At 37.9% G+C, this 25420-nt stretch overlaps 1 protein-coding gene across 29 annotated transcripts in view; it reads right to left on the bottom strand.

The window, feature by feature from the left end:
- The window catches only part of LOC120588007 (LIM and calponin homology domains-containing protein 1), a 94906-nt gene that overhangs the window by 40691 nt on the left and 28795 nt on the right, over positions 1-25420 (bottom strand). For 22 of the 29 annotated variants that reach the window (XM_039845077.1, XM_039845089.1, XM_039845092.1 and 19 more), the window contains 5 exons: positions 21847-21882; positions 16952-17078; positions 15038-15195; positions 14416-14824; positions 11188-11403 (listed from right to left, as the gene is read on the bottom strand). In XM_039845077.1, the coding sequence (XP_039701011.1) occupies positions 11188-11403; positions 14416-14824; positions 15038-15195; positions 16952-17078; positions 21847-21882 (946 nt within the window). The remainder of the gene's footprint in view (positions 1-11187; positions 11404-14415; positions 14825-15037; positions 15196-16951; positions 17079-21846; positions 21883-25420) is intronic. The other 7 variants (XM_039845094.1, XM_039845087.1, XM_039845100.1 and 4 more) reach the window with 1 other exon arrangement.

Genomic DNA, 25420 nt, shown 5'->3' with positions numbered 1-25420 from the left:
TTAATGTTTGTTTCTCTCCCTCAGTAGTACCTCAACTGTATCGCTTTTATGCTTGACAGAATTTATAATATTAAAAGAATCTGGAGCAATCTAAATGTCCTACAATTAAGGAATTGCCCTCAAAGTAACAATTATTCCCATGAACTGCAGTGTGTCCATAAAAGGAAATATTATGCAGTAATAAAAAGGGTGTTGAACAATAGTTAATAATGTAAAAATATTTATTATCTAATATCTTAAGTTAAAAAAATGTATACTGTATATATAATATAATGCCTACATATAATATAATGCCTACATATACTACACAAATTCACAAATATTCCTGTTAATACATATACAAAAATGCATATAAAAAACAGTAAGAAAATACATTATAATGTTAATAGTGATTATTTTTAATGTGCTTAAATTTTGGATGTCCATTTTCTTATTTTTAAACATATTTTCTGTATTCCAAAATGTTCTACAATGGCTATGTATTGCTTCTGTAATCAAAAAACAAAATCAATGTCATTTTACATTAGTTGGGAGCCACTTGACTTGAGAGTGAATTCCAAAATTTTCCCACTGTTATTATAGCATTTGCTTTATAAAAATAAATGATAGGTTGAATTAAATACTCGCTAGACTATATATACTTCAAAAACCAACGAGAACAAGTTAATGAGTATTGTGTTTGTTAGTAATGGTGTCTTATTGTAAAGGGTTAAAGTTGAATTTTAAAGTGTGTATGAAATATTATTTTAAAAGGTTTTAAGACAAAGACTAAAATTGGTTTCAGGAAAGTCATTATTAAATACTTTATAAAATATCCCTATAGGTTTTCAAAAAGCTATGAATTTATTGATCTCTCATAAGTATATACATTTTACCCATAAAAAAACTGGCCTTTAAAGTAACCCAAATGAAAGCCCTTTATAGTAATGCATTGGTGGAAATGGTCACTGAATTCTTTTAAAAAATAATCTTATGCAAGATAAAAGAATGGTTCAACAAATGCAAATCAATAAATGTGATATACCACATTGATAGGATGAAGGATAAAAATTATATGATCATCTCAATAGATGCAGAAAAGGCATTTGACAAACCTTAATATCGTTTCATGTAAAAACTCTCAATGAACTTGGTATAGAATATACCTTAAAATAATAAAGGCCATATTTGACAAGCTCACAACTAACATCATACTTATTGATGAAAAGTTGGTAATGTTTCTTCTAAGATCAAGAACAAGACAAGGGTGCCCACTCTCATCATTTCTATTCAACATAGTACTGTAAGTCTGAGCCAGAGCAATTAGGCAAGAAAAAGAAATAAAAGGTATCCAAATTGGAAAGGAAGAAATTTCTGTTTACAGATGACATGATCTTACATGTAGAATACTGTAAAAAACTCCACCAAAAATACTATTGAAATTAATAAATGAATTCTTTAAAGTTGTAGGATATAACATCAATGTACAACTATCTGAAAAAGAAATTAAGAAAACAATCTCATTTACAATAGTAAATCAAAAATAATAAAATTGAAAATAATAAATACTTAGGAATAAGTTTAACCAGGGAGGTGAAAGATCTGTACACTGAAAACTACAAAATGGTGATGAAAGAAATTGAAGAAGATACAAATAAATGGAAATACATCTTGTGTTCATGGATTGGAAGAATTAATTTTGTTAAAATGTCCAAACTACCCAGAGAAATCCAAAGATTCAGTGCAAGAAGAACAAAGCTGGAAGCATCATCCTTCTGGATTTCAAACTATATTACCAAGGTGTAGTAACCAAAGCAGTATGGTACTAACATAAAAAGACACATAGATCAATGGAACAGAATAGAGAGCCTAGAACAACCCATACTTTTATAGCTATCTATTTTCAACAAAGGCACCAAGGAATACAAAATGGTAAGGGACAGTCTCTTCAATAAATGGTGGTGGGAAAGCTGGATATCTACTTGCAAGAGAATAAAATTGGACTCTTATGTTACACCACACACAAAAGTCAATGTCTAAATGAAGTAAATACTTAAATGTAAGACCTGAAACCATAAAACTCCTAAAAGAATACAAGGGTACACTCCTTAGTATTGGTCTTGGCAATGATTTTTGGATTTGACACCAAAAACAAAGACAACAAAAGCAAAAATAAACAAATGGGACTATATCAAACTAAAAAGTTTCTGCACAGCAAAGTAGATAATTAGCAAAATAAAACACAATCTACAGAATAGGAAAAAATATTTGCAAACTATGCATCTGATAAAGGTTGACTTCACAGATTGCAAGGACCTTGTCGGCTTATAATCTCTTTTTTTTTTTTTTTTACGCCTCACAGTAGACCCTGAAAGTTTTCTCCGTAGGTGGTCTCCCATCCAAGTACTAACCAGGCTCGATCCTGCTTAGCTTCCAAGATTAGACAGGATCAGGCTTGTTCAGGGTAGCATGGCTGTAGACTAGATGAGAATTTTCTAATGATGGACAACCATGTATAAATTCTGGGAGAACATAATGTTAACTTAAAATGCACTTTTAAAACCCTAGGCAGGAAAGAAGCATCACATTTATATTATTTAATGAATTTTTAAAACTTTTTAATATATCAACAAGCCTGAATTGAATTCTTTTAAGAAATTTAATGAGTGGAAATATTTAAATAAACTGAAGTCTCTTTTATTGTATTTATGTTGTGTGTGTGTTTATATTGTTATATTAAGGACTGATATGATAGTAGCACTTGAAGATCAACCAACCAGTCTAGTATTACAAAAGAATAAGCTGGGTTTTATAAAGTACTACCCCCACACACATAGAAATATTAATATATGACAGTATTTTTTGTTTTATAATGTTAATATATAAAACATTGTCAGAGATACTGATTTTTAGGGTTTTCCCCAAATGTATTAGGTTATAAAACATTTATATTGGGAAACAAATTTGCAGTTAAATATTGATGAACAATGCTCTTGAGAACACTAGTGTTTCCAATTACTAGAAATAAAATTACTACGAAAACAGGCCAAAGCCTCCCCACCCCCAAAGTGAACAAAGAAATGGACAGATTTTACTAAATCTCAGATGCCATCAATTTCAAGTTGTATTATTTTAAGTACTACTAAAAAAGAAAACACACTGTTAAATATGACACACTACTGACTGTAAGATATATCCTGATTTAGAGATGTTCAAACGTGGAAAGTGTGCCACTTTGAATCAAAGAAATAAGACAATTCATTAAGTTTTTTAGAAATAACTTATAATGCAAAGGAGACAAAATCCTCAAGCACTACTTCACTAAGAATTATTCTACTAGCACACCACAGTAATATTTACTTACACATGACTAATAGAGAATTTTCATTTTCAAGAATTCTCACATTTCCAAATGCATGTTTATATGGCTTACAAATACCGAGCTCCCAGATGACGCAATTTATCTTCCCTCTAAATGATGCTTTAAAGGTTACATACTGAGGTTACTCCATTAGCCACAATCAATATTTACTGCCAGTGCCGCTGGGGTACTTAACATGGGTTATCTCACTTAATCCTTGGAGCTAGCTTATAAAATATGTATCAGTATGATTCCCTTTATACAGGTGAGGAAACTGAGGCCAGGAGGCTAAGTGACTTAAACCAGGGTCACACTGTTAGCAGGTAGGGGAGGTGGGAACTCTGCCCTGTGCTGGCACCTCAGTGCTCCATTATCTAGGCTGGGAGTCACACCCAGCACCAAGCTGTTGCCAGGGATTTAACGGTTTTGATATGTGAAAAGCCGTCTAGAACCTGAGAATCCTAACTTTATCGTTGAAATGATTCAAACCTTTTCCATTTCATTCATTCTCATCCATTCTACTTCATTCTTTCCATTCTATCTCTATTCACTTATTCTGTACTCTCTGATGAGACCTCTCCAGAATCCCTCATGACAGGAGGCAATTTAGCTAAGTTTCCACTTTCCAGGGAGGCTCAAGACCAGCCTGCTCCGAGCCATCACCCCGTCTCAGGGCTTTCAGTCCAGTCCAGGTTCCGGCCGGAGGCGGGGACAGGAGGGGGGTGGGGTGGGGGGCGCAGTGGCCCAGCACAGTTTCTGGCATAGAGCAGATAAGAAAATGTTATTTGCGTTATTTATGGACTTCATACTCTCAGGCATAGTTTAAATGTATACTAGTCATCAAAATCAGCTGATTACTAGCAAAATAGTCAAGATAAAGAGAAAAAGCAAGCTTTAATTTGAATGACATGGGCCCATTTAAAAAAATATTTTATATGCACTGAGAAAAAGAGGAGGATACATATTTTTAAAAAATAGTATTTGCGTGCTGTTTCTCCCCATGCTGAAGCCCGGCCCAGGCCATGCAAGTGGGGGCTGGGGTTGTCAAATACAAGCCTAGGAGCAAGATAAAGCTATGCATACCAGGGCCCTCTGTTCCCCTTTAAACCACAAACAAGGCAGCACCTCTCTTCCTAGGGTGGGTTTTCTTAGTATTAAACTTCTGATTGGCTGGAGTAATAGGTAGCTTATATTTGCTTTATAATTTTCTGTATTCTCTAGTATCTATAAACTATATAAATAATAACAAACTATAAATAAATATAAACTATAGGTAATCAAAGGAAATGCCCAAAACCACTTTAATGAACTTGTGTCTGGATCCTTAATCCCGAAGGCTTGTTACTTTTGAACTCTCATCTTTATTTAAAAAGCACCGAGTTCAAAATTGGCAGTTTTAACCAGTCCTGATAGACACAGAGATTTGCCTTGCTGGAAAATTCACTTTCGGACCCATACTTTCCTTTGGTTACAGGCAAACAGAAGAGGGGCCTTCCCTTCTCCAACTGATAACAGTCTCAAGAATGAAAACAAGTAAATAAAAACAGATCCCTGGACAGGAACGAATGACAGCAAAGAAAGGTTACAGAGGCCTAAGCCGGGAGTTGGCTTCCCCTTGATGACAAGGCGATCCAAACTGGCTCTGATGCCAGAGTTAGCCCTGAGGCCACGGGTAGGAGGTGGCAGTTTCCTGGCTTGAGAGGGACATGATCTAGCCACAGAATTCACTTGGCCTCTGGCTGCTCATTTTAACAAAACTCTTATTGGTGGACTGGTCCAGCAAGAGACATTGGAGAATGATCTGGAAATATAAAGCAGTAGACCAAGAATAGGCCTGATAACTAGGGATTGGGTGGTCTCATGTCCAAAGCAGAGAAACTGAGAACTCAGACTGGTCATTTAATCTCTTGGGAAGATGTGATAGCCATTCTATGACTCTACTATTTTATGTTTACCATTCTATGACTCTGAGTGATTTCCTGGCTCCAGTCTTGACTAACTTACCTGGACACGAGCCTGGAAAATTAGTCTACTTAGGTCTTGGCACCATGATCCAGGTGCCATATGCGCCATGCATGTGTTTCCCCTTTCACTTTTATACCTCCAAGTATATACCTATTTTCACTGGATAAAAGAGGGTCTACACAAAGAATCAGCCTCCCCAATCCTTAAATTTTTTCTTTTTGCCTAAAACTTTTTAAACCAATAATGTGAGATTCTGATCCAGGTAAGATGGGCTGAGTTTGATTTTTTATTGTCCCTCATGTATACTTTCTTGAAGTCTATAAATGCTTCTGTATCTAAAAAACTTTAATGACCTTTAAAGAGAATTAAATCTAATACTCTTACAATTACTTCTAGATGGAGAAAAACAGTTGCTAAAGAAATGCCTGTTGACATTTGACATTTAGAAGGAATTTTCAGTTGGTTTCAGTTATAAGGAGAACAGCACCTACTCAAATTCTTTCATGCTGCTCTCAGCGCAGAATGAAATGTTTCAAAAAAGACCTGCTTGTCTGTTTTCCTGGCTCAGAAAACATTAGGTAAGTACTAAATTTTCAGCAGAAAGGCCTAGAGTTTTATCAAGGTGGAGGGAAAAAAAACAAACAAACCCCCCCCCCAAAAAACCAGACCTGCCTTGTCACTTAGTTTGAGAAAAGCAGATGAAGTAGTTTAGGTACCTAACAGCTGAGTTTGTCCCTTGATCAATAAGGGAGAATTGCCAAAAACCAGGTGGAAAGGTGCTAGCTAGCAGGGAGGGAGCACACAACATCATTTGGGATGCGTTGGCAAGAGAACTGATTAATGGTCATGGAATGGAGTTACGGAGAGGTCAATGGGTGGGTCCTGAGGGTCTAGGTGGCAGAGGGAAGACAAATTGGGGAAAAGTGAACAGTAAGAGAAGCAAAAAGAGCTGCAGGAAGAATCATGTGAACATCTGCAAGGGCAATCATCTTTTGGAAAAAGCTGTTCATTCTGTATGTTTCTTAGAGAATTACGACTGGAATGGCTGACAAGCTGAGTTGGAAGACGACAAGGAATTCCTCCCATTTGTATGAAATTCACATCTGTTCAAGAGGGTAATTTTGACAATCATACCTTAACCCAAAAAACTTTACACCTATCACCTTTTCAGGCTTCTGAAAAATATACTGTAACTTTCCTTCATTGGTTGTATGACAATATAAAAAGTAACTTAAGGGCATCTCTGTCTATGAATCGCCTTAATATCATGTTAAGTGCTTATATACATGAATTCTCACAATAACCACTGATGCATATACTGTTGTTGTCCTTAGTTTAAATATAAACTGAGGCTCAGGCAGTTTAACTTGCTCAGATGGGGTTTGATCTTTGACTTAGTGCATGGGGTATTTTAGGAAAAGGTCATTTTTGGTACCATCAGGGAGAGATTCAAATACAAATATAACTTACAGTAGATCAAGAACATACTGGAATAGCTTTGAGGGAGACATAAAATGTCTTTCCATAGGTCACTAAACAAGATAAACTAGTCCTCAGATTACAAGACCTTCCAAATTCTCTTCCAATCCTGGAGTCTGTGTTTGCATTATGAGATGATTTTCTTACGGAAGCCAATATTTTAAATGTAAAAAAAAAGCATTATGTTTCCACTGGGAAACATCAGGGATACCAGGAGGGGACAGGGCAAACCTGTTCCTCTACTTGGGATGGACAGCATTCCAGTCACCCTCCTCACCTCTTAGCCCCATGATCCCCTCTGGGGGTCTTCTTGTGGCCTACTTACCACTGTCCATGGCTTTGTTTCTGCCACGCCCAACATGTGGGATATGGGGATATTCCCAACATGTGCAATACCTAATTTCCTCTTCCATTTCAATCCCACACTTAAGAACAAGTTTCAAAGTCCACATCTTACACAACACCTTCTCGATTAACCTTAACCTATAATGCTCTTACTAGTTCTTTTCAATCTTACATTCTTCTAGTCTTCTGACCCTATTAACTAGCACTTAATTATAGTTTTTTTACTTTCCTAATTGCTTTATGAAAATTGCTTTCCCAGAAAATTTGAGGTTTTTTTTCTATTTCAAAAATGGAGCACAAAGTTGGTCCTTAATTCATGCTTATCTGTTAATAGGCAACCAGTGGCAAAGTAATTGCCATCACAATCTCATTACTTAGAGATGATTCAATGGAGGCTGCTCTGAAGTTACTGGTATCAGTAGATATAGCCAGAGTATTAAAAAATAATGATAGCAAGCCTAACTTAATTCAGGATCTATTTCTATAGTAACAGAACCATGGTCCCAAGAGTTTCAAATGAGAAAAGTGAGGGAGAAGGAAACTGGAGATGACATACTATTGCACAAAAGTGGTTATGTTGGCCCAAGAGGCTGATACTCCAAGCTCCTTCTGTCCCCCACTGGAGTCTTGTGGCCATCCTTCTCTGCTATTCTGCATCACAGTTTGAATTCATTCCCCTGCCTACTGTTGCTGTGCCCTTTGAACAGTTCCAGCTCTCCCTGAAGGAACTGTGACATTTTAGTGGTGGGTGAGGCTACTCCTCTGTAAAAAGTGTATCTGTTGGGAGTGCAGTTTTTGGAAGAAAGACACTATTTAAAAAGAAGAACACTATTCCTTTGACAGCTCCACAGAATGGAGCAAATAAATAAGAAACAGCAAATCAGGTCTAATCTGCTATCAAGCTCTGACAGGCTCTGAAGTGCAGCCCCACGTTTTAAGCTGGTCACTATACTTTGCCATCACCAATTAATTCCACTGTTTCCATAGGACCACACTGGCTGTAACACAGTCAAGAAATGCTTTTCATGGAATATGGAGAAGAAAGTATAATGAAGAGCAGGTTTCTTGGAGAAGGGATTCTTTCAGAATGAAAGAATAGATGACACATTCTAAATGGAAAACTTTTGTAGTCCTAAGTTGTAAGCGAGTATGAAAAGTGTTTTAGTAATGAGCCAAATTTTTGTGAAGCACAGCTAACACACACACACACACACACACACACACACACACACACACAATACCAGAGGTAGAAGTTATCTACCCAGAAAATAAGGTAAGAGTCCCTGCCATAGTTAATTCAAGAGCACTAGAGACAGGGTAAATAAATGACCTATTCAGAACTCCTAGGATTTATTAAACTAGAAATTATTTCAAACTAGGCAGTTTTACTAAGGTAGAGATACATCAGGGAAGAGACTCTCAGGCTTTTCCGTAAGCTTGAACCTGATTCCTGAGTCTGTCCAGGATGAGAATGATTTCTGGGAAGAAAGTTCACAAGACACCTTTTTGTTTGAGTTTTCTCGTTACGTTGTATAAACTTCTGAAATAACCTGATTTCTTTCAGATCACCTAATTTTGCTTCTTGTAAGGTGTGATACTTTTGGGGATATGTAATCAATGTGAAATCTTTCGATCCATCTTTTCTTTGCCTTTAGGGAGTTTAGCAGTAAAACTACTACTAAAGTGGAAAATGCCTGACATTGAAAAAGAATAGGCTCTTTTTATTTTGCTCATTGTAAAAAGAAGAAAATTAGTAATTATTGAGAATGAGTAAATTTTTTAAGGGAGCTTTTAGTACTCTAAGAAACAAACAAAACCCTTTTTCTTCTGTTTTACGAGTCTTGTACTTAATGCCATAGGTCTCCACATAGAGTGAGTAAAGCTTTTTTCTCTAAAGGTTAAAAGCATAGAACAAGAGAGATTAAATAGTTAGTTTATGAAGTTTAGGCTTTATGCCATCTGTTCTCTTCATTTATTACTTACTTTAACTACTGTCACAAATAAAATCTGTTCAGCCAAGGGCAGGGTTTTCTCCAAATTCAAACTATGAAGGGGTCAGAGGGCAGACCAGATGAGAGGTAAAGAGTACGGAGTATCTGCCTAACGGCAGAGCCCTTAGGGCTGGTTCTTACAAGAAATCTGGGCTGAGTAAACGCCGTATTCCTGTAGTACGTGGCAAACGTGGGACGAATGTCACACTTATACTGTTGCTTTTTCAAAGTACAATGAGAAAGAGCTGTGCTCAGGTATGTGCGCAGAGCCTGCCACCTGACAGAGTAACCAAATTGAGGAATGGAGAGGTGTTTATGATGGGAACTTAGAAAACACTCATCATTAAGTGTGGCAAAAGAGAAATAAGAACAGAATTACTAACTCCCAGAAAAGCAATTCCACCACTGCAATGTCTAATTAATTTTGGGAACTTCTAATTTAAATTTAAGAGCATAACTTAATGTTGACTCTACCAGTAAAGTTCTCACACTACTAGCTGAATTCAATATTCTATCACACGATAATATGTAAGAACTTTTCAGAGATGGTAACGTTTATGTAAATGAAAAGTGAAATTAAATTCCTGGTCGACTCAGCATTTCCCTGGGTCACAAAACTTTCCTCCTGGAGACCAGCAAACTCGCTACCCTGGTGAGGAAATTATTTTTTGTCTATTCCAATCTGAGTCTCTTTCATAGGGCTTGAGCACTGCGGGAGAGAATTATATCCTCTCAAAAAACATATTTTATTCTTCAAAAGACAAATCCCAGAGATAAGAGAAAGAATATCCAGTCCCCCGGTGGATTTAGCTGGCTGGGTCACTTAACTCGGCCCTGGAACTAGGAGACAAGTTTTCCTCTGGACCGAACCATTCTAGGTATTGGGGAAAAATCCTGACAGTTTTCCTTTAAAATTCCAACCCAAATGCTATGAATTAAAACTACAGACCTCAGCCTCTAGTGAGAACAAATGGGGTTGAACAGAGTCCAGTTTGCACCCTGAAAGCTGGGCTGTATCTGTGGTAGTGAAACTTCGAGTTTGATGAGCAAAACCAGCACAAGCCTTTCTGGTGTAAGATTTAAGAATGCGTAATCTTCCCGATGATATTTTATACTTCACAGAGGCAAATGTAATGTTCTTTTGAGTATTCTTTTCTGCTGTTCTTGAATTATCCTACATTTTGCAGCTTGGCCATTTAATGGTGTTTGCAATTACTTTGAATGTAAGAGGGTAAGCTAATAAAAAATTGGTTTGATTTTCGATTTCTTTTTTTAACTAATAAGAAAGATACCCTTTTATAAATATTGATGAAAAGATGAAAAGCCATCCTGGTTCTGATGGCACCAGTTATTTTCAAATTGTATTAAAGAGTCTGATGTGCTCCTGAACAAACAACAGAAAAAAATATTTTTGAGACTTATTTATTTTTCCATAACACTAGATACCAATAATGTGAAGACAAGAAAAAAATTTTCTTATTCATAATTTATATTACATGTTAGACCCACTTTTAGGGTTAAATCATGTGCCACCACTCCAAATTTATATGTTGATGTCATAACCCTTCGACCCTCAGAATGTGGCCTTATTTGGAAATAGGATTGTTACAAATGTAGTTAAGGTGAAATCATACTGGAGTGGAGTGGGTCCCTAATCGGTATGACTTGTATCCTTATAAAAAGGGGAAATTTCAAAACAGACAAGCTCTTAATGAGAGTGTCATGTGAAGATGAAGTTACAGTTCAGGGAGATGGATCTACAAGCCAAGGAACACCAAAGATTGCTAGCAACCATCAGAAGCTAGCAGGGAGGCCTGGAACAGATTCTCCCTCACATCCAATAGAAGTAACCAATCTTGCCAACACCTCGATTCTGGACTTTTGGCCAACAGGATGGTGAGATGATTAATTTCTATTGTTTAAGCCATTAGTTTGTGGTACTTTGTTATGGAAGCCCTAGCAAACTAATACACCTACTTAGAAAGACATAATCATTATCAAGACCTACTTATTTTTAAAAGCAGATTCTTTGAATTATCCCGAAGAGGAAAAAAGTTTAGTTCTTACCGTCAGTGCTTGGGGGACTGAATTTGGCTTCTTTATGTTGATCTCAATGCTATTGTTGTCTTGTTCCAACTCCATGGAGGACCCATGCACTCTGGCCACACCTTCAAACATCTGAGATTTGGTTAATGAGGGCGCAAGTATCGCTGCGGGACACTCTCTTTCCTTTTCCTCATCACCATGAACTGTTTTGCCATTCATGCTGACTTTCCCATCTACCTATAAAAATCAGAATGCAAAAAAAAAAAAAATATGCTATTCCCTAAAGAAAGATGAACAAAATAACACATTCAGAATCGTCTTAAAATATTATCATTTAATAATCATAGTCCAACAAAGAAGAAGCCTTTCATATGCTTCAATCGGTTTTAGAAATTAAGGCTCCTATAAATGCCATCTTTAGGGTCACCTTAAAAAGTAGTTGGCCTTCTTAGGCCACTTCACTTTAGATTACATTCCATGTTCACCTTATATAGGCTGTACTTTCATTTTAAAGTATAGAAAACCAAGGAATCTTACATATAAATGCATGCTACATACTTGGGTTCCCATTATTTTTCATTTAAGTTCTGACTGTTGTTCCATAATCTTGAAGTTTTGTTTTTCTGGTTAGTATATAAATTAGGTGGAACCACCTCAGATGAGGAAATTTTACAGGTTATCCTGGAGGAAGTAGGAGGGAATGGGTCCTTATTTTTGATGCTATCATGGAAGGTCTGGAACCTGATACTATACTATGTTACAGTAAATCTCTATTTCTAGTTAATTTTACAGTCCCAACTTTTTCAAGAAAAAAGGCCAAGCATATCAAGATATTTTTTGTTTTGCATCCATGTCTAAGGAAGGTTGTAAGAGCAAGAAAGGAGGAGCTGAGAGGGTGGTCAGTCTGGCTTATGAAAGGCATCTAGAAATCTCTGTCTTGTAGTCTGAGGCACTATATATAGAATGGTTATGAGAAGAAGCTCTGCAGTTAGACGCCTAAGATTGAGTCCTGGCTCCATCATACAATAGCTCTGTAATCTTCGAGCTCGGTTTCCTCATCTGCAAAATATATAGTAATAGCATCTCCCTGATATGGCAATTTTATGGATTAATATAGGTACAGAGTTTAGTACAGTACCTGGCTCATTTTTAAGTATCTAAATATTACTTATTATTATTACTATGCCTTCTAAAATCTGTAATCCATAAGAAATTGAAATCACAACTGAGCACATACACATAAATATAACTGAAATTAGAGTTTCGCAAAATATTTACCTTTATTATGTGTAATGCACTAGGCTGTTTTTTTTTTATTGTATTCTAGTCTACTTCATTTTGTTCAAAATGATGCTTCCAAATCACTAAATTGATTTTATAACCTAGCAACAGGTGGCAGCTCTCAGTCTGGAAAACACTCTGTTAAACTATTTCACTTGATTTCCTTTACTCAATTATGTTGCACTGGGAATCGAAGCCTGTATTCTCTGCTTTGCCCCCGCCACACCAACACACACATCCCGTAGCTTATGTCCTGGCATTATCTGGTAACGTCTGTTGATTTATGTTTTATCTTGGACCACAAGTGTGTCCGCCCACTCAGTGGTGGGGCTATGAATAGGGTTGATAGTCATCAAGGCCTACAATGAGTCAAGGGCTCATTGGTGGTTAAGAGTGAGCCCCAGCTCTAAAGGACCTCTACTCAAGCTCCTCACCACCCTTCATGAATGATCTTCCTGAGGCCTCTACAATGTCATGCCACAGTGGTCAGGAACTGGGTTTTCTCAGGGCCAAAGTCTTGCAATTAAGTCATTTATCTGAATTCTTCCGTTTAAATGATCATATTGTACTGTTTATATAAAGGAGGGGAAGTGGACATCTAGATGATCTGATCAGATGCCTTGGATGCCAACTTAAATAAATGTATTCCCTACCCCCGGTCTGAGTCACCTCAACATCAAACCTTCCTTCGTGAATGATGACAGCTCATCATGGGCCCGAGCTGAAGGAGAGTTGTGCAGCACTTGGGTGGGCTGTCAAGCATGTATATCTGTGCGAACAAGAGTCTGCATGATGAATAGCTCATCTTCTCAGGAAAAAATTCATGTATTTATTCAATAAATATTTGCTTAATGCCTACTGTGTCCTAGCCACCTATGCCAGGCTTTCAGGACAAAGCTGTGAACAACAAAGACACTGCCCCTTGTCCTTCAAGGGTCAAACATCTCAATTCAAGCAGGGGAAACAGCCGCAACATTTTTCTTTTGTTCTGCCAAAGCCTAAAGCACAGATTTAAAAGACACATTCAGAGTTATTTAAGTAAAGATCAGCAAGTGTGGTTTGGTTCCCTCTGAAATTCAACAGAAAGATACCTGGCATAACATCGCTCAATTAGTTTAGTAAAGCAAACTTTGATTACGGTCACATGCCTGCTAGTGACAAATTCCACCTCTGTCTACTATTACAAACTCATGTGGTATGCAGGGACAATGAGAACCGATATATATATTTTTTGTAGTCAATAGAGTTTAAAACAGAGAATGAGTGCCTCCTTATAATGTGAGGGAAAATACTGGAATTTGAGAAAGTGAAAAGATGTTTGGTTGTCATAGGTTCTTTGCTTCTGGAACATTATTTTACAGATTCTTTGGTTAAAAAAACAACCTAGTTTCTTTCTACTTAAAAATATTTTAAAAATTTGTTTCATTTGAGGACCAAGAACATCCCATAATTCCATGTGTTCCTTGTATTATTACTCTTTTCAGCTCTAGCATCTTTTTGGATATAATGTCAATTACTTCCTAAAAGAGAGATAGCTGTCTACATTTCTATGTAAACCAAAGGCAATTAAAATTTTATTTTAAGGAGTTTGCAGTAACAGCAGATTAATTGGAGATATGTAGGATGTTACTAAATTAGGTTTTGTGACCACCCTATAGAGAGACCACGCCATTACATCAAATTAGAAAATAGACTTTGCTCACAGAAATGACACTACCATCAATCTCAGCAGAGCCCATGAATATTAACAGCAGGAACCGAGGGGAACCATCTAGCCCTTCACCATTTGCAAACCAAATCTTGGAGAGATACAAACTTTGCAATTGTAAATGTTAACACATTTTGCTTTTGTTTGCATTTTCTTTTGAAACCAAAAGAAAATAATTGTACTTCCATGAGACGAGATACTTCTTTTCATTGACTGCCTGGGGTTCAGTTTTAGTTCTACTCTTAAGGAACTTATCCTACCTTAAAGGTCTTCAGAACCTCTTGAGAGTTTTTGGGCTGGGAGTAAGGCTTGGGCGTCAGCATAGGCACTGCTTTGGGAGTGACAGTTTTGCTTGGAGACCCACTGCCTGCTGACATGCTTGTATCCAGAATGCTGGTATGAGCGATGGTGGTTTCCACAGTGGCAGTGAATTTGGGTGGAGGCAGTGACTGTTGTCGCAGGTATTTCATGGGGTTGGGGTCATTCAGGAAGGAGGATGTGTTTGGCTCTGTTGAATGGCTTCTTTCCAGGATTTTTGGCATTTCCAAGCGTTCAAGAACAGCCTCACTGATGGTGAATCTCTCTATGTACTGCTGAAGGATCCCCTCTGCCTCCTCCTGGGACTGTGCATTCTTATACGCCTCATGCAACTCCCTCTCTCTCCGCTCTCTAAGGGATGTGCATGGGAGAGACAAATAATAACAAAGTCAACAGTAGTCACAAAAATTGCAAAGAAGACCTTGGTAAAAATCAAGGTAGAGCTGAAGGGACAGCACAAGGAGGGTATAATGTTGACATCAGAGCTTTTGTGCTAAACAACAAGTTTTAGAAAAAGTACATCTAGCTAATATTGTACATTAAACAACAACAGAATGAACCTACTTTTCTTGAACAATTTCTCTGTAGGTTTTGATGCTTTTCCTTCGTTCACTTGTCCCATCCTCTCCAGCCAGTAACTTCTCCATCTTTTTCCTTTCTTCCTCTTTCTTGATTAAGTCCTGCGAAGCACTTCTTCTACGGCTCTTCCAACGAGCCAGATCCTATGGGGGGTGGATTCGGTGTAGATAGAACATACTTTTTCAGACTTGCACATGATTTCATTTTTACTCTTCAGAGTTATTTGAGCACTGACTGTGGGCAGGCACTATGCTAGGGCATTCCCACACAATCCAAGGTAAGTCTGTTTGGAAAAGGAATGAATGCCTCGAAGGCAGGAAGCCTTCGGCTATATCTACACTATCTATAGCAGGGCAGCGCATTTATTTAAACATGGCAATGTGAAATTTGCAATCATATTCCATGTCAGTTGCCAAATTTTAAAGTACTGCCTCACAGGGGATTATAAGAAAGTTCATTTCTTGCTATTTATGATCTCTGTATTGTGAATGGACTTGCTGACAATACAATGGTAGGAATTAATCAAAGACCTACATGATGTTCTCAGGGAAGGACAAAAAGGCAGAAAAAATTGGCTTTGGGGTCTTATAGAACCAATGATTCTATATGTATTAATTCTTCTGATTCTTACAACAATCTCACCACAAATCCTACAGTCAGTTGCAGCATAATGACGAAGTGAGGATCCTGGAGTCAGGTGGGTGAAATTTCAGCTGTGGGAAATAATCCTAGCTCTCTCTCTTCCATGCTTTGGAATCTCAGGCCTCTGTACCTCAGTTTCCTTATCTCTAAAATAGGGATGATAATAACTCCTACTCTTACATGCCTGTTGTGGGGGTTAAATGAGAATATATATAAGTTGCCAGACACATAGTAACTGCTCAATATATTGTAGACATAAATATTACTACATTTCGTTGACTGTGAAGTTAACTTTTTTTAACATTTATTTTTTAATTTAACTTTTATAGTTTTTAAAAATGTCTAATTAATTAATTAATTAATTTTATGGTGACATTGGTTAATAAAATCCAATAAGTTTCAGCTATACACCTTAACGGTAAGGCATATATATATATTTACACTGTGTTCACCTCCCATAGTTAGATTTCTTTCTATCACCACATATTTGAATCCCTTTACCCCGTCTACCTCCCTCTCCCCCCATCAGAAATTAACTTTTTTGACTAATGGTAAAGTTTGCAATAGCCATCTCAGAGTGCTCTGTGAGGATTAAATGAAATAATCCACTCTCCCACCTCTCCTGCCTACTGCCAAGCTCTTCCCCTGACCTGGCTCTTTGCTCTCAGTACAAAGGAAACCTCGAGGCTCTCGTCAGGCTCTGAAGCCTTCCTTCCCTGGTTCTAATCCTGGCTCTCTCACTGACTAACTGTGTGACTTTGGGCAAGTTACGTAGCTGGTCTGGGACTCATCTGTGGAACTGAGGATGATAACAGTTGCTAGCTCATTGAGTCACTAAGAGGATTAAAGCATTACAAGCAAGGCACTTTGAACAGTGCCTGTCACTGGTATGCTTTCAATACCAGCAATTATTGTCATCATCATCATCAATTTCAAACACATAATCTCGAAAGACACAGTGCATTTTTACTTCCCATGGCAGTGGCTTCCCTTCAGTTCCCCTCTCTTTTGTGGCCAAGTGTCTAGCAAGGGTACTTGCCTGTGTCACTCACACCTCACTCTCCATGTTTCTATTAACCTGCCTTTAATTCTCACATTTATTGTGTCACTGTTTGAAATCCTCCAGGGGCTCCCTTCCCCTGCATGGCTTTCAAGTCCAATCCACCCACCCCACCTGATTTTCTGCTCCAAAGGGCCTCTAACTCTTCATGCTAGGTAGCCTCCCCACTGTTGCCCGTGGCCTTGGTGGGCACTCACATCTTGCCATTTGTCGTCCTCTTCCCGCAGCTGGTTATTTATCAGCTGCAGCTGCTCCTGGCGGGCCCTGCTGTGCGGCTGCACTGTGGCTTCCTCTTCACACCGCATGTCAAACATACTCGTGCTCCTGAGTGCAGACAGAGCAGAGAAAAATGGACCGGGATCAGAACCCGCACGAATCCGCGCGTTCTGGGACGTTCTGCCGCGTGAGGGCGCCACCGCGTTTGGAAAACCGTCCCTTCTCCCTCAATAATTTAAGACAGCTGCGTGATCGCAGTCTGTTCCTTCAGCCAGTAGCGAGCATGCCAGCACCCCCACCTCTTCTTTTACAGCAAAAGCCCAAATGTGACCATCTTTGTCTTCAGTGGTGGCTGCATCAGGTCAATATAATTTTTTATGTAGGTGACAAAATATGCTTTAATAAGAGATAGGAAAAGGTATATGAAGCTCTGGGCTCCTATCATTTGGAAATGCATTAGAAAATAAGAGAACTAAAAGATATAACGTGGGGAGAATTTGTGGAGGAGGGTGGCGTTCCATAAAATGAAACACTATTACAGTAAATGCTCTTTTGTGTAAAAGACCTGGCTTCTTCATTTTCAAAAAAATCATATGGCCTTAAAGCCGCATTGTACTATTTTCTGAATTTTGGAAGCATGTAACATCTATGCATTAGTGATACATGTTTGATGTGGTTCTTTCTATTTCCTGTGAAATTATCTATAAATCAATAGTGCAGTTCTTGGTATCTTGGAATCAAGAAAATAAGGTAGTTTATAGTAAGATTAAGGGATATATAAATCAGTATATATTTTGTATCCTAATACTCTCACAATCATTTTACTTTATTTTTGTCAGGTTAGCTCTAAATTTATTCTTTTAAAAGAAAAAATATAGGGAAAATGATTTTTAAAAGCCCTCAAGCTGTACATTAATTGATATATTCTGTAGAAGCTTATTAAATAGTGGGCAAGACCATAGGGCCTTTTCTATGATGCTTACTTAGACCTTTGTTACAACAAAAGTTGAATCATCAAGATGAAAGCAGAAATGAAAACCAAAGCAAAATCTTCCCTTTTTTTTCCTCTCAAAGAAACAATGAACTCTGAGACCAAGTGGGTTATACAGTCCCAAAATGAAGAAATGGAGGGCCCTTTACAGTTCACCTCTAAGAAGAGAAGACTGTGATAGTCCATTTTTGAAGCCAGTTTAACACAAAAAGAAAAGCCATGCACTTAGACACCACCTAACTCCAGACATCATCGATGATGTCCATAATAGTTATTGCCATGGCCAGACAATGAACAATAGCAGCATCACTGGATGCTAGTGGGTTATTTAGCAGGCAGCTCTCTGGAAGGAAAATGACCTCCAAGGCAGTGGCTGCTCACCTTCATTTCAGACCACTCAAATGAATTTGCAAGGGTGCGTAGGTGCCTCTCACGTCTCTCTAGATGTTGGACAATTTAAGTCTGACCTAAGAGAGCTGAAATTGAAGACTGTACTTGTAATCTCTTCCCCAAGAATATTGATAATCTGACTGCACAGAAGGACTTTTATCTGAGGCTTCTCCTCTTAGCTCAGATATGACAAACCACTGTGTGAAGCTGCCTTCACATACTCAGTAGATGTTAATTGTGGCAGCTGTGTCTTCCTGAAAGCTAAACTGTAGTCCTCAAGAGGCAGGAGGGGCTGTCATTTGTCACTTATTTTATACTATTTATTAATGTTGTTTAGGAAAGATTTAGGAATTCGCAGAGTTAGGTAGAAAAGTCTAACCCATGTTTTTTAAACTTCATGGATCAAAATTCCCTTAAGTAGGCTTTCCAGAAAGAAAATGAAATTCATCCCAGTCCTCAGAGTTAAAAAAAAAAAAAAATCTTACCTTTAAATTTATTCAATTCAGTCAGTTCATCTTTTAAGGCAATTCGCAGTCTTTGCGAAGATCTTAGAAGATATAAACCTCTCTGAGCTGGGACTCTCTCACAAATCACTCAGTAGTTAGCCAATTGTTGGAGAGAAAGTCTTTTCTTTCTACTTTGCCATCTATAGTTTCTAAAGAGCAGAATATTGGTGTAGGCTACAGTGGCTGGCCATATAGTCGGGTCTTATTCTAGGACCCCAGGAAGAAAATAGCAGGCTTCTCCAGGATTGAGAATAGGTTATCTCACTCCACCGGCATGGAGAGGGCAGGAGCAAGGCCTTCAGAGCCGCCTTCTTCTGTCCTGGGTTCCTATTTGTTCCCACCATGAAGTTCTAATTACCTCAGCCCAAATGTAGCCAAAAGCTGGTTAGTGAAATAAAAAGAGAAACTCTTATTTGCTCTCTCTCATATCAGGAAGTACTATTTTTTCCCAGAGTTGTATTTTTTTTTTTAAGAAATATAAGAAAATTGACCAAAAAAGAAATAAAATTATGAGCAATACCTTTACACCATTTCAAAAAAAGGAACTAAGCAACTTGAAAATTGATAATACTAGACAGAAAATGGCCTGAGTCACCCAATCAGAAAATGCTCTCTAATTCAGAGGTTGGACTCAACCTCCAAAATGGGGTGTGTGTCTAGGGATGAGGTAGGGGATCCTAGAGAAGTCCAGATTCGAAAATGTGAATTTGACTTCCACTAAACCTGTGCTTTTCAGCACAATAAGCTCTGCCCTTGGGCTACTGAGACAAGGGACACTGGCTGCAGAGCCCAGGAGTCTCTCTCTTGGTGATGGGTTGGCATGTTTGAGGGCCAGCATTAATTTACCTCAAGGGGCACCTGGAAATCATTTCTGGGCCAAGTCTAAGGTAAGGGAATTAAGAATAAAATGGCCTATGGCTCTCACAGGCTCTGTTGGTGGGGAGAGTGTTGGGAGAGAAGGAGTGTGGAAACAAAGACGAGGGCAAGAAGGTGAAACTAAATCTACGGAAACATTCTTGGCTTGCCAGGAGGCGGAAATTTCTGTTTGCCTGTGTGGTAGGTCTACCCCTGACCTGCATTTTCCTTAAAGGGCACATCTTTTTTTGATTGGGATGTATTTTAAGAATGTGTCAATTATAAATAAATAGAGTCTGTGCCAATATTTGCCCTTAAAGATTTGAAAAAAGGGAGATGGTAAGAGAATAAACTAAATATATTATGAATTTCTATTTAAAAAATAAACTTCCAGTATAAACTTTTCATTTTTTTCCCCACATGGTTTCCTGTAAATTGTATCTACTCCAAGAAGGAAATTTGGACTTTTGATATTCCTAGCTAAGATGCCTGGAAAAGAAGCTCTTTTTACCCTTCTTATTCCATAAGGCTGCTTTCTGTAAATTTAGAGGTGAGACAGGAGTCCCCAGCCTCCACTCCTTAAAAAAAATCGTTAACTTCTCCTGGGGGTAAGCTTTCATATCCAGGTACAGGCAAAGTCTGAAAGCTCTTTAATAAAGCTCTTTTCTTTCAACTTTTAGGGTTTCCCAGAGATCCATCTTAGGCAAATTACCTAGAGGCTTCACACTGATGAAGAATAAATCTATTCTATCAAAATATTTTTGCTAACCAAATCAAAGTAGTGTTTTGCCTATCAATCTTATGTAATCCTCTTTTCAATGAATGCTAAATATTGCCACTACAGATTTTAAAAGCAATAATTACCAGGGCTCAATTTTATAGACTACTTAACTCTGTGCAGTTAGTTAAGCTCATGCACAAGTTGGTTTTGGTTTTAGAAATGAATGTTCTGTATGTCAGGCTACAAAACAATCAGAGATTGCGCATTGGAAAGTGATATCCTTGGTGCTAGAGTCAGACTGCTTAGAGCTAAGACCAACTAAGCTGACTTCTTGAACATAGACATGGAAAAAGCACAATTTGAAAACTGAAGTTTTTGCTAGCTCTCATTGTCACTGGTGGAGACAATATTTGTGTGTTCTACACTCCTCTTTAGAATCCTCATTTTATGACTTGGAACTATGGCTCAGAACAGGAAGATGGAGAAAGAATGCTGGTGCTCACTCTTCTGATGGCCCGGACTCCCACGAGGCCACAAAATGCCGCTCACAGAGAAGAGACATCAAGCTAAGCAGGCAACTGATATTGGAACTGGATATTAATCATGTTTCTTAAAAATCAAATTACTCAAATCTGAGGAAGCTAGTGTTCAGCTAAGAAAACTTTTGCATTGGATATTTGTTTCGGAATACTGTGTATGGAAAATTCATTTTCGAAATGGAGTTATTAATGTGGTAACAAATGGGAGGGTGTGGATTCTTCTCAAATTTGGAGGTGAGGTGGGGGATGGAGAATGAGTCTCTGAGAAGATTAGAAACCAAGTAGCAGAGAGGGGAAGCCCAAGTCCTGTTTTACATCTTGACCCCTTGCTATGCCACAGAACTTGACCAAAACCCAACGTTTCGGTCTCAAGCGTCCCATAGTTTATGTTGCTCCAACCTAGGAGGAACTTGGGCTTCTGAATCTATAATTAGTGGTTTAGGATTTATTTTCTTAGCTTAAAATACGTGACTATGAGAATGACTGCTTCTTTGTTAACTCCAAGCCCTAACATATCAAGGATTAAATGCAAAAAGCAGAATACCTTTTTAATAATTCTGTGGTTCAAAAGGGGTACCAACATTCAAATGGTAACGAGAACAACTTAAACATGCCCCATCTATGAAAAGCAAATGTTAAGTTTTAAGCAGCAGCTGCATATTAGAATCATGCTTCAGTTGCTTTTTCATTCATCTCTGCTGCACAGAACACATGTTCTGCATTCCAACTTCAAGTGCTTTTCTGAGGCTGCACAAGTCAGTTAGCTGTTCAGTTCACTGTTGCATCCATAGCATATCCATTAGTGGTAAGTATTGAAGGCATGCAGTTTAGGCTATAGTAATTAATGTATTCCTATGAATACAAGACAACTTACTCTGCGTCATCAGACACAGGAGTTCTCGGACCGTATCTATAAGACCAAATACAAAATTAGACGATTGGCAAGATGGAAGGTTAATGCTGTAACCAAGCTGAAAAGAAAAACTGCCAGTGAACTGTATGTGTACCAAACCTGTTTTGCTGATCATACTGGAAGAGAAGTGTCATTATAAATTAGCAATATTCGTTAAATGCTCAAAGTGAAATAAAAGTCTTGACAGTTCCGAAGAATGCAAAATTTGTATTAAAATGCAGAGGAGAAATGAAAATAATCCCCACACTACCCACAAAAAAAGAATCTTCAACATAAACAGGAAAAGACTTTAGTGCAACCCACAATGTTTAGAGAAAGCAGCTTATAAACACCCAAACCTGTATTATGGTTGTTCACAAACAGCTAACCCATTCATGCCTTTACACCCAGCTGTAATGGGCTGTCATGGACACTCAACATGGAAGCACGCACTTACTGACCCTTTCCCTGATGTGTTAATGCATTTGCACAATGACATCAAAGAGCATTTCTGCAGCTTTCTGAAAGCAAACCAGAACTCCAACCAGAACCCCAATCAGTGCCTTCCTCATGCATTTGACAAAAACCACAATTCCTAGAAAACTGGCAGCCTTAATCCAAACCAGATTTGGATATTCTATCACTTGAAAAACAAGTTTTTTACACTCTTTTATATTCTTCTGATTATTTTGATCTACAAAGTTGTACCCGCTACGATATAGGCACAAGTTTTAATGGGTCTGATAGAGCAAAGAAAAAGGTCGAGTCAGAAAAAAAAAGGAGAATATTATAAGGGCATTATTTTAAACACATCTTTAAAAAGCAGCTCCCACAAATGACTGTCTCCTCAGCAAAGGGGAATTTTAAGAAAAGGTTCTTTCCTGTGTTCTGAAATGCTGTTCATTTCTGTACTCTGAAAAGAAAAAAAAAGTTCTGCTTTCAGTTTCTAATAAATTACATTTGGGGTTTTTTTTAGCAGAAATTATCTGATCCCATGTTTAGTTTCATAAGTTTACTATAGGGAAAAGAGTAATTTCTAAAGGGTTTTTCCTATATAATCTTAGAAAAAACACCCCAGAATGCATGAGTGTACACACCCCTACACCTTTCTCTCTTATGCTTTTGTTATTCTGAAAGTTTGCATTCATTAATAATTAGTTTTATTCACAGTGAAGTCAACCACACCAGTGCAAAATCCAAAATCTCTGCTGAAATGGCAAAAACAAACAGACAAACAAAACAACAACAGCAACGACAACAACAAGGAAAGGGTTTGTGGATGTTTCTCTTCTGGCAGTAAGACTCTTTTTTTGTTTCTCTAGGAGATGGTTTCATAAGGTGTTAAAGTTTAACTTAATACACCCAATTTTCTAAAAACACCACTACATTGAAGCAGATGGCCAGTGGATTCCTGCATATTGAGAGAGTGCATAAGCGGCATTCATGCTGAAGATTTGATATATGCTTCCCAGTTAATTAATAGGCCTACTGGAATGGATTTATTCATATATAGTGTTTTCTAAATTATCTATGAAGGGGAGCTGAGAAGTTATTCCTAATGAATGATTAATCTAGAAATGACAAATTAATAGTTGGTGTTTTTGTCTCTATTTAAATATTTTTGTTAATGATTGAGTGAAGAGTGACATACATAAAGTATATGTAGCATACACATACACCTCAATGAATTTTCACAAACCAAACACACCCATAGGTTAGTGCTAAGTGTTTTGTACTCTATAAACTGACCCATATAATGTGTACTCTTTTGAGTTTGGCTTTAACACATTTTGTTTGAGGTGCAACTATGTTGTTGCATGTAGGATATATTTAAATTCACAATGCTTCTACACAAAATACAGCATTTTGTGGACATCACTGCCAACAAATGTAGATTTACTCTAAAACGTTAAGATCCATCAGGCTAGGAATTTTTCTGAGGTTCACTGAATAGTGACCAGACTAGGCCCTCAGTAAGTATTTATTGAGTACTTACTGGATGGTCTGAAAATTGGGGGCGGGGGGAAGCACAGCTTCTGAAGGTAAACTTCATTTATCCCTTTTATACACTTAAAGATTTAAGAAATTTCCTTGCAGACTCATTTATTAGCTTTAGGGGCGCATCGATTTAAGCAGAACTGTCTTTGCTGTTAAGAAGATAATTAGAGCTTGGGCTTCAAATGGGTTTCCCAGTTGTCCTATGGGAAATCAAAAAGTAAATTGGCATTTATGTAACTCCCAGCACTAATAAAGCACTTCAGGATCAATAATTAGCTGGTTATATATTTCCATACTGTGAACTAGCTTCATTTGAAGTGAGGGGAAAAGTGGGTTTACTGCTCATTTAAGATTCTCTCCTAACACCTAGCACATGTTTTATACATAGTAATTACTCAATGAAGACTTTCTGAAAGGACAATAAATTCCAAAGGTGTGTGCTTGCTCTATTTCTCAACTGTGTCATACAGTGAATCTGACTATAACTCCTTATGCTCAAACTAGCTATTCATTCTCACATGAATATTAAGAGGACTCTTTCTGGATCATAAATGCAGGGACAGATAGAAGTGACAGAGAATTCATCAGACTTCCACAGTTTCCTTAGCAACTTGTGCAAACAACAAGTTGGAGTGGGACAGTGGCTTTCCATTCAGACAGAGCTGGATTTGAATCTTGGATCTGTAATCACGAGCTGTGTGGATGTAGACCTCAGGTTCCAAACTGCAAAATGCAGGTGAAAATTTTTACTCTCAAAGTTTGTATGAGGAGTAAGTAAGTGGGAAAGCACCTAGAATGTATCTAGTAGGCAGCTGTAGGCCTCACTTCCTTTTTTCCTTTCGTTCTAACTTGCTTTACAGTAGCCCTAGCCCACTGATCCAGGGCCAAACTACAGCAGGGCATCTGAACTGAGTGATTCTGGTAGACCATCCAGACCAGTTAGTCCTTCCTTCTGTCACTAGCCAGCCTGAACAAATCCTAACCATCTGATGTCCAGGTGTGATCCATTCACTTAAGTTTTCTCTACACCAGGCTTCCCATTTGTGAAACAGAGTTAACAATTTGATCTGCTTGTGAATTCCCAGGAGAAGGCGAGCTGGAGGGAGCAGATACACCTTGAAAGGGCTACAGAGCACTCTATGGCTCTAAAGCAGAGTATGAATATTACCCTTACTCCCTGAAACTGGTGTTATAGAAAGGCTCTACTGCAGTATTATTATTATGATTCAGAAGAACGTAAAGCAGATTAAATCCAGATGATAAAGATGGCTAGGATATTAATTTTAAAATCTGAGAATTACTTAAGGTTCTCCTTGCTCTCCACTCTGCCTGCCCTCTGTCCACTACCATCAAGATCCTTTGTGAAGCAGAACTGCATCACTTACTGTTTTACAGTGGATCTAGCAATTATGCAAAAGCACTCCCCACTCCTCTGCCCTACACTGATCATGCAGACCACACTATTAACAAAAATATATCACTCATCAAATTACAACAGAGGCATCAACATATAGGGCCTTAAACCACACCATGAAACCCAAGATTTATAATTTCCCTA

The sequence above is a fragment of the Pteropus medius genome, unplaced genomic scaffold (genome assembly GCF_902729225.1).
Source record: "Pteropus medius unplaced genomic scaffold, Ma_sr-lr_union100, whole genome shotgun sequence".
NCBI lineage: Eukaryota > Metazoa > Chordata > Mammalia > Chiroptera > Pteropodidae > Pteropus > Pteropus medius.
This window is presented reverse-complemented; position numbering and strand designations above follow the sequence as displayed.